The sequence below is a fragment of the Leptonychotes weddellii genome, chromosome 12 (genome assembly GCF_054177405.1).
Source record: "Leptonychotes weddellii isolate Sample4059 chromosome 12, ASM5417740v2, whole genome shotgun sequence".
Taxonomy (NCBI): domain Eukaryota; kingdom Metazoa; phylum Chordata; class Mammalia; order Carnivora; family Phocidae; genus Leptonychotes; species Leptonychotes weddellii.
Window position 1 is genome coordinate 73,195,140 of NC_138380.1, and position 14,512 is coordinate 73,209,651.

The following is a 14,512-nucleotide window of genomic DNA, read 5'->3' on the forward strand; positions in this document are numbered from 1 at the left end:
CATGGAGCTCGATCTCAAATCCTGAGATCATGACCTGAGCCAAAATCAAGAGTTGGACGCTTAATGGACTGAGCCATCTAGGCACTCCTACTTAAGTTAATTTATAAATGTAATGTGATATTAAGAAATAGATCCATAAGTCTTTTTTTGATACAAAAAACCTCACTCTGTAGTTCTCTTGGAAGAATAAACACGTAAGTATATTATGTAAAATCTTGAAAAATAAGGGTGATTAGAGGTAATTAACCTTATCAGATATTAAAACATTTTATAAAGAGCTTGTAATTAAGATTTTAGTTCTAGTGCAATGAATAAATTATCAATTGGAAAAAACACAGAGGGCAGAAACAGACTCCTTACAGAGATTTATTTTATTAAAAATGTAGCACTATGTATCACTGGATGAAAAATGAACTTTTAAAGTATAATAATGGATAAAATTATAAATGATAAAATTAAATCCATGCCTTATACCATACCCCAAAATAAACTTCAAATGTATAAGAGATCTGAATTTAAAAAAGAGAACCATATAGATACTAGAAGTAAAATTGGAAGAATCCCTTTTTAACTTAGATATGGGGAAAAGCTTTTTAATTAACACTCAAAATCTAGAGGAAGCAAAAGAAAAAAAAAACTATAAACTACATTACAAACCTACTGAGGCAAACGCTCCTGTACACCTATACACTATATATATATATATATATATATATATATATACATATACACATATATATTCATTCATTTATTTTTATTTTATTTAATTATTATTACTTTTTTAGAGAGAGAAATAAAACATGAGAGATAGAGCAGGAGCAGGGTGGGGGGAGGAGCAGAGGGAGAGGGAGACAGAGAATCTTAAATAGGGTCCATGCCCAGTGCAGAGCCCAACATGCGGCTTTATCTCATGACCCTGAGATCATGACCTGAGCCAAAATCAAGAGTCAGATGCTTAACCAACTGAGCCACCCAGGTGCCCCCCAAACCCATATTTAAATAAAAAGACTAATGACAAATTTGGGTCTAAGTATTGAAACGCATATTACAGATAAAGAGAAAATATTTTTAATATATAAAAATTCTGAAACTAAAAACTAAAGGACCAAAAAACTTAAGTAATTAACAAAATACGTTGAGATTTCTAAAAAAATAGTATGTATATATAAATTCCCTTCAAACACATAGAAATTATGCTTAAATTCACATGTAACAAAAGCACCCTTGACACCTATTTCTTATCTTCTTACTTTTCATCATTAAAATAAACAAAGGCCCCTTGGAGAAATTGATGATTCCAGGAGGCCTGGGACAAGAAAAGAACAAGGTGAGGCTGGAATATCTTTCACCAGTAAGTTAAGAAGTGCTAAAAAACTCATGTTTTCCTCTCAAAAACCTATAACCCATATCTAATCATGAGGAAAACATCAGACAAACCCAACTGATGGACATTTAAAAAAAAAAAAATACTTGACCGGGGGTGCCTGGTGGCTCAGTTGGTTAAACATCCCACTCTTGATTTCGTCTCAGGTCATGATCTCAGGGTCATGGGATAGTGGGATCCAGCCCTGTGTCAGGTTCTGTGTTCTTTGGGGGAGTCTGCTTGAGATTCTCTCCCTCCCTCTGCCCCTCCCTCCTTAAATAAATCAATCTTTAAAAAAATGCTCAAAAAAATACTTGACCAATTTTCCTCAAAACTGATGTCATCAAATAAGAAAGTCTAAAAACTGTCACATTTAGAAGAGCCTAAGGAAATATAACAACTAAAGATAATGTGGCATCATGTGGAATCCTAGAATACAAAAAGGATATTAGGTTAACAACTAAAGATATTTCTGAGACCATGAAGACCAAAATATGGTCTTCAGTTAATAATGCATCAGAATGGCTCAATAGTTATGACAAATCTATCATACTAATCTGATATTAAAAGTAGGGAAAACTGTGTGGTATATGGGAACTCTCTGTACCAACTTACAACTTTCCTATAAATTAAATCTATTCTAAAATAAAAAGTTTACTAAGAAGGAAAGAAAATATATCATAGCCTTTATTCAAATAAAAGGGTAGTGGTGGTGAGGAGGATCTCTTCCTCCAATACAGAAAACATATATGCAAAAAAACCAAAAATGTATAAAAAAGTAGCACTAGTGTACTGCATCACACAATTGCTTTCTTTAAGTAAGAATCTATCTAAAGAATTTACTACCTAACAGCTAAAGATTTAAACTTTCCTAATATAGAAACAAAAAACACACCATCAGAGCAAAATGTTTTCATTGGTATATTTTGTTTATGTACAAGTATTGGATTTTACAAGTTTTTGCTTTCTGAAAGCAATTTTATTGTGCACTGGAATGACTGCTATGTTATCTGTATCAAATCCTATCTTATTTGTGTTTTTATATTTAAGCCCAAATTCCTTATAGTGTTATTACGAAATGTGATCCATGGATTTGAAAACATGACTGTTGAATATACTTTTTCACTATGTTAACTGATTCTTGAACAAATTATTAAATTATTTATTTAAAATTTTTATTAGGACTTGTACATATTTATTATGATTACAAAGCATATTTATTCATTTTTAAAAAAGATTTTATTTATTTATTTGACAGAGAGAGACACAGCGAGAGAGGGAACACAAGCAGGGGGAGTGGGAGAGGGAGAAGCAGGCTTCCCGCTGAGCAGGGAGCCCGATGCGGGGCTCGATCCCAGGACCCTGGGATCATGACCTGAGCCGAAGGCCGACGCTTAACCCACTGAGCCACCCAGGCGCGCGGCTTACCAAGTTGAAAACAGAAATAATCTTGATGTATATTTGTAAATAACATTTTACAAGTCTACAGTTCTCAGTCATATAAAAATCAGGAATGTTTAATGGATCATCACTTTTAAAATATGTGTTATTATTTTAAAATATGGAATAGTGTTTCTTTTCAAATGTAGAACTGCAGCTCACATGTTTGGAAGAACTTGACTTCTTTTTTATGATATTTTAAAATTAGGAATATGGACCCTCCTATCAGTGTTTAGTAAAACAGATTACTCCTCTGGGGAAGAAAAATGAAAAATAAAACCATATGGGACACAGTAAAAGGCGCAGAAGCCAGTTTAAAGTGGCTTCCATCAGCTAACTTTGGAACAGTTTTGAGTATCAAAATGAGCAACAGGAGTAGATTATATATAATGCTGAGTAAAAGGAGGACAGAAGAGTGTGCAGAGCCCCACTTCTACTACAGGCAATAGTATGACTAGTAGGAGTAGCCGTGGCAGCAGCAGTACCAGTGGTAGTAACAGAATACTTACGTGGGAGGAGTGGGGGAGAAGAAAACAATGATAATAAATAAAGAAATGTAGGAAATTGAAGAACAACTATTTTAAAACCAGCCTAGTAATGACTAATTCATGCAAAGGTAATCAAAGTATGCTTAAGCCATTTTCTGAAAATTTATTTGGAAATAAGATAGTCTCAGGGGCCCCAACAATCTTCCTTCGTATCACTTAACCAAGTTATCAAACTCACCACCGATAATGGAACAAACTGACATCATATGTTACAAGAGAAAATGCTCTGAAAAGGACAAAATGCCATCTATGTCGTAACCCCGTCTTTAGCTTGCTTTTAATCATGAGAAAATAATCAGACAAAATGGAATTAAAGAGCATTTGCAAAACAGCTGGCTTGGGTGACTCAGAATGTTAATCTCGTGAAAGATGAAAATCAGAACACAACAAATGCGATGAGTATATGAGTATTCATTATATCATTCTTGTAACTTTTCTGTGGAGCTTACTTTTTCTGAAGAAAATGCTGGGAAATATATATGTCATTCTAAAAATTCTCATTTCTTTGGTATCCCTAAGGGCCACTCATGTAACTTTTTTCTTTGATTTTTTTTTTCAATTTGTAATGAGACACATAAATCCTATTTTAAGGAAGAAGAAATTTGGCTGAAAATAAAGATACTTTAACTTGAAATTTTTGAGTATCTTTGATTTGTACAGAGTGTGTTGTCAACTTCTACGTTGACTTTCATGAATTTGCATACTTGTAAAAATGTTTTTGTTCTATACTTCCCTGTATTCATTAGTCCTCTTTCATATATTTTATGTTTAGATTGTTATCGTGGGAATGGCAAAAATTATATGGGCAGTTTATCCAAAACCCGATCTGGACTAACATGTTCAATGTGGGAGAAGAACATGGAAGACTTGCACAGGTGTGTAAATATCTTTCTTTCAATACATAATATGTAGTGATAATAGCAGATATTATATTCAGATATGCACACTGCTATTTCTATTCTTATGTATTATAGTAAGCTGATAAAAACATTAGATTTATTATTCTGTGCAACTCAATTTAGTGTATTCTCTTCATGTAACAACCTTTTTTCTTTTTAAAGATTTATTTATATATGAAGGAGAGAGAGAGAGAGAGAGCGAGCGGGGAGGGGGGAGGGTCAGAGGGAGAGAGAAAATCCTAAAGCAGACTCCCCACTGGGAGCCTGACCTGGAGATCATGACCTGAGCCGAAATCAAGAGTCAGCTGCTTAACAGACTGAGCCACCCAGGAGCCCCCAAACTTAAATAAGCAATTCAATCTAGCACATTTTTATTGAATATTTACTATGTGTTCTGTTCTGTGATAGGTTCCCATGGGAGACATTAATAAAAAAATGGGCATACATTTTGGCTTCACCTTCAAGGATGATATGGTCATATTGAGAAAACAACTGTATAACTTGATAAGACAGTGCATAATTAAGTGGCAAATCTAGTGTTTCAAATAGTGCATTATATGATTGTGTTCTCATAATAATTATTAATTGTTAGCATCAGTTCATGAAAAATCAGTAAGTTACCATTTTCATGTACATACATACCTTAAATATCCACTTAACTATTAAAAACTTACAGAAACAGGTTTCCTGGTATAGCTTTATTTTGACACATTAAATTTTTCTACAACTAAAGGATGGTATAATATGTAATTGAAAAAAACCTATATATTTCAGAGGATTAGAGATTTCGACACTGGACATATTCACAGAAAAATATGTCTGCCACTGTCTGTCATTCCACCCTAGCAATAGTGCTAGTATGTTTTAAATTACTAAAGAAGTCTGAGACATACTTGTGACATAAAACTGATTTTTACCAAAATCCCAGAATAGCATATGCAGTAGAATAGAAGGAAAAGTGTTAGTATCATTTGATCAAGTACTTATGCCGTGGTTGCTTTCCGTGAGTTATTATCTTATTTGGCCATCACAATCTATGTGGAAGATATTTCTGTATGTGTGAATAAGAATTTAGGGGCACCTGGGTGGCTTAGTCGTTAAGCATCTGCCTTCGGCTCGGGTCATGGTCCCAGGGTCCTGGGATGGAGCCCCGCATCAGGCTCCTTGCTCAGCGGGGAGACTGCCTCTCCGTCTCGCACTCCTCCTGCTTGTGTTCCCTCTCTCGCTGTGTCTCTCTCTCTCTGTTAAATAAATAAATAAAATCTTAAAAAAAAAAAGAATTTAAGGGCTCTGAGAGATTGAGTTATTTTGCCTCTAGTCCTACTTTAATTCTCTTCCAAAATGCACTTACTAGTGGATGATATGGTTTCAATTAATTTACTTCACAAACAAATAATGAGAGTTCTAAAGCAGTGCTCTCCAACATAAATATGCATTTCACATATGTAAGTTGCACGTGTACTTTTGTTTCCTAATAGACACATTTAAAGAAGTAAAGATAAACAGGCAAGACTATTTTAAATAATATTTCTTATTAATCCAATGTATCTAAAGCCTTTTCATTTCAATATGTATTCAATATAAAAAATTGTTAATGAGATCTTTTACATTTTTTCATATTAAAGCTTCAAGATCTGCTTGAATTAGAGCACCTATTTGGGCTAGCCACATACCAATTCTTCAGTAGCCACATGTGGTGGCTAGTAGCTACTGTATTGGAAACTGCAGCTCTAGGATTTCAAAGATAAGCAGAATTCTAACCTCATGGATCTCACACTCTAGAATGCCAGCCAACAGCAAATGCCAATACCATATTATAAAAATCATGAAAAATAGCATATTTTATGCTATGAGAGTGCAAAGAAGTATCCAGATTTAGATGGTCAGGAAGTCTTCCTAGAGAAAGGGAAATTAATTGGAGGATATATGTTAAGTAGAAGCTGGTCAAAGGAAGTGTAGGAAGAGAGTACATCAGGCAGAAAGAATAGCTTGTCCCAAAGCCCACAGACTGAAGTGTTTGAAAATCAGAAATAATTTTGGTAAGGTTGATAGTGTAATTTGGTTAATGTCCACAGAAAAGGAACTCTCCAGTAGCAAGACCATATAGGGCCTTGTAAGCTGTGTTTAGAACTTTGGATTTTTTCCTAAGCATTAAGATTCATTACAGAATTTTAAATGAGAATCAGCATGATTAAGATTAAATGCTAATTTCAACACTGCTATTTGGTGGATCTAGCTCTTACGGACTTGTGAGAGACAACTGTACCAATCCGGCCTTCAGAAATCTCTGAAGATTTGGACATTGAAAAGTTGATATTTTTTATGGTAGAAGAATTTACACCTCAGAAATTGGCAAGGACAACAAATAAAGACTTCCTACACATCTCAGAGTGCCCTTTTAAACATTACCAACATATCACTGGAAATGTATGACATATTTATTTAGGGAACTCATGGTTATAACCCTTAATTCACTGAGTTTGGGTTGGACATTAGGAAATAGTTAAAAGTCATTTGAAAACAATTTGTGTAAATTGATGAATGGTAAAGTTTCATGGTACCATTTTGGTTTAAGAATAAGCTGCAGTTGGGTAAAGACATAGTACAGAATGGTGGTTTTGAACATTGACTCTGGAAAGAGCCATTTGTTCAAACCTCTGCTCTGCTGCCTATAAGGCATGTGACCTCAGAAAAATTGTTTTCTGTGGATTTCTATTTTGTCAAATATAAAATAGAATAATCTTAGAACCAGTCTCATTAGGTTGGTCTAAGGTTATATATGTAAATCACATAAAATAGAATCTGGCACATAGTAAGTACTATTTGTGTTTACTGTTATTATTGGTCCAGAAAATGAACCTGAGTTTGGAAAGATAGTTCAACCTTACCTGGCCAAGCTCTTTCCAGGTTTTAAATGACCCATTAGTTACATTCAAACATGGTAGTAATTAATAATCCAAAACAAATTCAATTACTTGTATAGTTTTCATGACTTGGTCAGGATGGCCATTTGGAATTTGGCTTTATTAATCTTATCAAAATAAATATAAATACTGATGCTTTATGACTGGGCAAGGTCTAATAAAATGACAGAGTATTTTTGCTTTTCTTTTGTAATAAACTTAGTTAAGATGTAAAATGAGAAAGTGTTACTCAGTTATCTTTCAAAAACTCATATATTGTAAGTATATAGTCACTGAAAGTTTAGATTTTAATTATTTCATTAGCACACTATTTTTAATTTTTCAGAGTATCTTTCTGTCCTTTGTCATAATGATGTTGCTAGTGATGCTTTTTATGTTTCTGAAACATGAAAAATACTTTTGCAATAGCTTGCTTTTTCTATGTATTTTATAACCTTGATCTTCTTTGTCATCTGCTCTTTTTCTGGCAGTGTTTCTCCATTTCTATGCATAGGGGTGTTGGTGGTCACCTTGCCACTGTAATTATTAAAGAGAAGCAAAGTCACAAAATTTTTCATCATTTTATCTATGCTAATTATGTAGTCCTATTCCATAATCCTGAGTAGAGAACATGTTTCCAAACTGCAAGAACAGCAACAAAATAAGTCTAAAAGAAAATAACCAAAATTCACACCAAATAGAAGCTTGCACTCTATCTATAATGAAAATTACATGTTAGGATTTTTTCTTCTTGGTGACAGTTTGTTTCTGTTGGAGGAAATGAGCATCTTGTGATGTTTAGAGTTTGTTGTTTATGCAGGCATATCTTCTGGGAGCCAGATGCTAGTAAGCTGAATAAGAATTACTGCCGGAATCCTGATGATGATGCCCATGGTCCCTGGTGTTACACGGGAAATCCTCTCATTCCATGGGATTATTGTCCTATTTCTCGTTGTAAGTACTTTTAATGATCTTCTTCAGGTGAAATATTTTAAATACGCTGAAAATCCTTTAAATTGATACCTCAATCAGAGGTGGAAATATAGGAGGGTTGGAGTCAATCCTAAAGTAGGGATGCATTCCAGACAGCAACACACACACACACCCCTTTCTTCATCTCTCCTGTAGACAAGGAGACATTCTACTGACCTTTTAAAGAAGATTTTCCTCCTCAGAAGATCCTCATTTGAAATCCAAAAGCAATAAATGGCCATTATTGTAATATGACTACACCAGAAAAGACCCCTCTCCCAATACTAACTGTTCAAGCTGTGAATATAGCAGAGCTCTAACAAAGCCCCCGCCCAGTAACAGACACGTGGACAGACCTGAGATAGTGTTGCTTTCACTTCTTCTCAGTGCATTAGCCAAAGACTAAAAAGCTTAGAGTATTCCATCCACATCTCTGAGTCAAAGATGATTTCTTTTAAAGATGATTTTTAAAAGAGTATCAGTATGTAAAGTAAAAGATATATGTAAAATATATATGTCTGATATACCACATATAAAAGAGCTCCTATATATTAGTAAGAAAAAATGAGATAATTTAGGAGAAAAATGAAGAAAATGAATCTTCAAGAGTAAGTATAATAAATAAATAAATACATTAAAGCTTAATAGTAAGAAAAAATCAAATTGTATAAACATAAGATCATTTCCACCAATCAGGTTGGCAAATAAAAAGTAATTGTTAATGTCAATATTAGTGAAGGTCGGGTAGTCAGAGTCTTTCAATACTGTGCTACGTTATGAATTGGAAAGCTTGTCTGAAAGTCAGTTTGGAGAAATGTCTCAGGACTTTTCAACTTCGGCACTACTGACATTTTGTACTGCATAAATCTTTGGTGTAGGAAGCTGTCCTGTGCCCTATAAAATGTTTGGTGGTGTTTCTCGCCTCTACCCACTATATGTCAATAAAACCACCCCTTCCTCCAGTCATGAGAACCAAAAACTATCTCTAGACATTGCCAAAAGTCCCCTGGGGAACAAAGTTATCCCCACTGAGTACCACTGAGTAATATATATTGAGATGGAAGTATATCCTCCATATACTATTGAGTGAAAAAGGCTTATTATAAAGCTGAGTCAGTAGCAAAAGACTATTTTACTAGACTACCTATCTTATAGCTCTGTGTTTATAACAAACATCTTTAAATTATATTAAGCTATCTCCTGTTTAAAAAGGACATATTTGTATAAGTTCAGTAAGAGTCTATTTTAAGAATGTTTCTCCTGGTGTGTGGGGAGGATGAGTGAAATAGGTGATGGGGATTAAAGAGTACACTTATCTTGATGAGCACTGAGTAATGTATACAACTGTTGAATCACTGTATTGTACACCTGAAACTAATATAACACTGTATGTTAACTATACTGGAGTTAAAATTGTAAAAACTCAATAAAATCAAAAAAGAATGTTTTTTGTGTGAGAAAAGCTAGTAGCAAGTACCTTGAACAAAAGTACCCATTTTAAAAAGATTAGATTGAAGAAATGATGTTTGCTTTAAAACATGAAATACAAACACATAATTTTTATGGCAAATTAAAAAGATAATTTCTTGCCTTAAATGGAAACGCTAGTCATGTTTCATGAAGTTTTAGCATAAAAAGGCAAACTTCTTAAATATGATTTTCATCTAGTATGGCTATAATTAAGACTTGGAACTTCCCAACCTATTTTTAGGAAATAAATTATCCATAATGGTAAATAAACACCTTATAGGTTTGCAAAGAAATAGCATATCATATCATTATATTTTATTTCATCAGCTGTAATCATAGCCTTTCAAATTAATTCGGGTGTTCCTAATTTTCTATTTTTTTCATATTAGGGTCTGCCTGGGTCCTGAAAATGTTCCTCTTTAGAAGATGTCTTTCTAGTTTTAACACTACAAAGCAAAGAAATCTACCTCTCTGGGACATACATCTTTTTAATGATTAAGGATTATTTTTTATAAATTTTAGCTTTACCTGATAGTACCTTTTTGTGAAGTCTCTATGATTAAGAATAATGGAGGCTAATAAAATATCCAGTGGTCTAGGAAGAAGGAAAGAAGTCAGGCTTCTAAGACAGTTCTACTGCACGTAGACACAGTTAAGAGTAAAATGCTCCTGTAGAATCTCAGGGAACTGTGATTTGGTTTATAAACCTGACAAAGGACTCTAATAATTTAAATGTTTTCTAAACATATTTTCAACTAACATTTTAAAACTAAAAGTTAGTAATGTGCTATCGGAAGACTTCAGAGTGTCGCTAGTATTTGATTAAATGCTATTGCAGATAACTCATTTTTATTTCAATATATTTGGAACATTAATATCAATAAATATTTTTATACTGTCATTTTTCTAACTAATATTTATAGCCAGGATTTATTTACATTTTCCTGCTGGTGAAAGGCTAATAAAATTTATCTTTAGAGGATTTGAGTTCTTATTTACTTAACTGCAGAGACTGTATAAATCATTTTCACACTGTACATTTGTATTACAAATCATACAAAAGTTTTTATTTCTTTTTAAAAAATGCTTAGAGTATTAGCACACATTTAAAAATTATCAGATATGTAAAAATAAAATTATAGAAGTGCCTATATATTAATCTATACACATACACACTTTGTAGATCTTAGAAAAATCTTCAGTATTAAGTATTTAGAGTGTAGTGGTTAAGAGCTTCAACTCCAACTTCCAGGTTAAGAATTTCAGTTCTCTCACTGTAAGTGCCTTGGACAACTTAACTTCTATCTCAGTTTGTATTGTTTATTCATTTATTAATAATTTTAAATTGAGTTGCTATGGTGTGCAAAGCCCTATATTAGAACATGCTAAGTATACAGCAATGTAAACAATATTTTTTTTCTTTCGGTTAGTTCTCAGTGTAGAGACATTTATGTAACTATAATAATTTAACAAATATATATTCATATTAAATTACATAATGAAAATGGGAACATAGATATCTGCCTGGAGAAATATGTGATGTCCATAAGGTTTTTTTTTTTTTTATTCTTATGTTAATCCCTATACATCATAAGGTTTTGAATTTGGTTGAAACTTTAAGAATACATTAAAGAAAGTTTTTTCAGTAAGAACTCATATTTGGTTCTGAGGCCATATAAACAACCCCCACACACATATTTACCTACTCTTCCATAGGTAAAACTTTTATTATTGACATGTTTCCCTTCAAATTTAAGTTGAATCAATACTGAAGATTTGTATCATATATAAATTTCAGATTTTAGTACTGTGGTGGAACAAAAAGAAGTAAGAATAGCATTTGATGGTAAAATGGTCAGGTCCTAGAGTGCAGTTTCTCCAAGTTGGGCTCAAAGTGTGCAACAGAAGAAACTAGAATGCTTTTTAAAAACTCATAATCTAGCCACCAACTCAGAATCTCTAGAAATCTGATTTTAAGTGATATTTCAGCTTATTCTAAAGTTTGAGAAATATTGGTTTAAAGGAAAAATAAGTATAAAATAACTATAAATTATTAAGGCCCAAATAAACAGTATCTATATTTCTTAAATTTAAATACTGCAGTAAATTACAATAATGAACTATTTTGTTGACCTATTAACTTGATGTTTAGAAATTGAAAACTTGAAATACAATTAAGGATAGAGAGGTCTAGTCTTTTTCATCACAATACCAGAAGGAATAAATACCTAGTTTTTAATTTTAGAATTTTCAAGTAATTGATTTCAGTGGAAAAACCAATATCCTTGATGTTTTAATGACCACAGTTGGCCTCAATCCTAATTTGTACTATGAGTTAAAACACTGACCTCAGCTGACTCTAAAACAAAACCCTCCCCCAGGCTAAGCTAAAGGGAAAGGGAAATAATGAAATTTATATGTTTGCCTTTACCCTTATTCATTTAAAATATCTAGATCTGGAAAATGAACATAAATAAAAACCCTTTAGCATATATTAATTCTCATGAGGTCCTCCATAAAAAACAATCAAATTTGCATGTATTACAAAGGAATCCATATGCCATTATTGTTTTGTTGCCGGTTTATTTGAGCTCAGCGCATTTCCAGGGATTAACAACCACCTGGGTCTAAACAGTGCCTGACTAAACTCTATGCCATCAATTCTGAATAGTCAGACATTAAACTTCAGGAAATGTCCTATGCCTCATTCATTATTGCCTAAGTATTTTTAAATCCTAGCATCTTCCAAGCTTTTCTCTTTGCAGCCATTAAACCCCAGTAGGGAAGTTATGAAAAGTGTAAGTTATGAGGTTTTAGTTAGAATTAACTAGCAGTTCCCAGTTCTCTTTTTTCTATACTTTTTTTTATGAGTGTGGAAAAAAACAATATTTGAAATATTCTAACAAAACATAATTATATTTTGTTATCCCTCTTTTTCCTTAGTGACACTGATTTCTATCTACTAGAATTCTTGAAGAGTTTTCTGAAACGTGATGTTTCAGTTATCCTCAACCATATTAAAAAGTAAAAGTGATTTTCAGAAAAAATACAAAGCACCCAAATTAGAGTAAAAAACAGTCTATCTATACGAATGGCCCATGCAAACTATAATAAGCATTAGTGCTATTCAATGGATTGTTCATTGCCATGTTAGGCATCTTGGCAGAATGATACAGCTTCTTGAGGTCAGCAGTGTAGTCCATACTGCCAACACACTCATCAAATCACACACCTGGGAGCCTCCAGAGTCATAAAATAGGGCTTTCCTCACTTTATCCACTACCAGGAGGCATGTATCTTCATTACTGCCCAGTAAGAGTGATATGTAATTACTAAAAGCATACTATTACGTTTTTTTTTTTTTAAAGATTTATTTATTCATTTGAGAGAGCGAGAATGAGAGAGAGTACATGAGAGGGGGCAGGGTCAGAGGGAGAAGCAGGCTCCTCGCCGAGCAGGGAGCCCGATGCGGGACTCGATCCTGGGACTCCAGGATCATGACCTGAGCCGAAGGCAGTCGCTCAACCAACTGAGCCACCCAGGTGCCCATTACGTTTTATCTTTAAATAAAATGTCACGAATTTTAGTGAGTTATCCAATTCATGGGCATTTGCATTTCAATATATAGCTTTGGTTCTACATAACAGAAATATGTATGTATGAATTGTGTAAAAATAATATATATATTATTTTTACAGGTGAAGGTGATACCACACCTACAATAGTCAATTTAGACCGTAAGTAATCTTTTAAAATATATAATATATTTGACTCTCTACATGTCAGAAATGATGTCATCATTTTCTTCATGGAAAAATATCACTATATTAACTTCTATCATAAAAATACTATGTTGGTAATCTGTTTCAAAATGGCTCTATATTCTTATCATAAAAATTCAGACATAATAAAAAACATAGTTTTTTTATTAAGGTTATTGATTTCCATTGACATTTAGAAATAACTACTATAAATAACATCGTTTCATTTTATATTGAAATACCTTGAGTTGATTCATTTTTCTATGTTACTTGTCTCCTTAGATGAGTATAGCAAACATTTTAGACCTGATTTGACACTGCAGTCTTAATACTTACCTTCTTTACCCCCAAATGTTTTTCTGACAAAATTACAGTAGTTACATTTTACATTACATTTACAATTCTTTAATTATCATTGTTTTAAGAAAACTGAGAGGCATTGATTATTTCAAAATGTTTTGTCAAAATGTTATTTATCTTTGGTCCTCTTTTTAGATCCTGTAATATCTTGTGCCAAAACAAAACAATTACGAGTTGTAAATGGAATTCCAACGCGAACTAATGTAGGATGGATGGTTAGTTTGAAATACAGGTAATTATTAATAGACACAAATAGAATGTATTTGAATTATTTGCAAAAGTCATATTGCCAACAGGATGGTTGTGCCATCCACACAGGCCCCCATTTGAGCGGGACACAAGAGGAGACTGACCATATTCTGCTTGCCAAATAGCCCTGTATTTTACAATTTGTGCCTTCAGAGATAATGCCTTTTTAAATGTTCATGGAGGTCCCAAAGGTGTTGGCACTGTCTCTGATTACAAGTGACACTTCAGAGTGATTGAGAAAACACAACTACATAGAGAACCTACTTATACCTTGATATCACTGTAGTAGTTGTAACACACATGTAATTATTTTCCTAATCTAGGATATTATGACTTTATTTTTTAACATGCCTACGCATAATCATATCAGAAACTTTATGTCTGCTTTTAATTTCTAAATTTTGTCATTGTAATTCTAATGAAAATAACAATAATTATAAGTTCTAGAATATTTTATCATTAAAAAAAGATTAACAGGGGCGCCTGGGTGGCTCAGTCGTTAAGCGTCTGCCTTCGGCTCAGGTCATGATCCCAGGGTCCTGGGATC

At 33.1% G+C, this 14,512-nt stretch overlaps 1 protein-coding gene across 3 annotated transcripts in view; it reads left to right on the plus strand.

The window, feature by feature from the left end:
• Positions 1–14,060, plus strand: part of LOC102740930 (hepatocyte growth factor) — a 61,074-nt gene extending 47,014 nt beyond the window's left edge. Inside the window, exons 11-14 of one of the 3 annotated variants that reach the window (XM_081800628.1) lie at positions 4,124–4,226; positions 7,974–8,107; positions 13,294–13,332; positions 13,852–14,056. In XM_081800628.1, coding sequence (XP_081656754.1) covers positions 4,124–4,226; positions 7,974–8,107; positions 13,294–13,332; positions 13,852–13,952 — 377 coding nt within the window. In that variant the 3' untranslated portion in view covers positions 13,953–14,056. Of the gene's footprint in view, positions 1–4,123; positions 4,227–7,973; positions 8,108–13,293; positions 13,333–13,851 lie in introns of all 3 variants that reach the window. The other 2 variants (XM_081800629.1, XM_081800630.1) reach the window with 2 other exon arrangements.
• Positions 14,061–14,512: the final 452 nt, after the last annotated feature.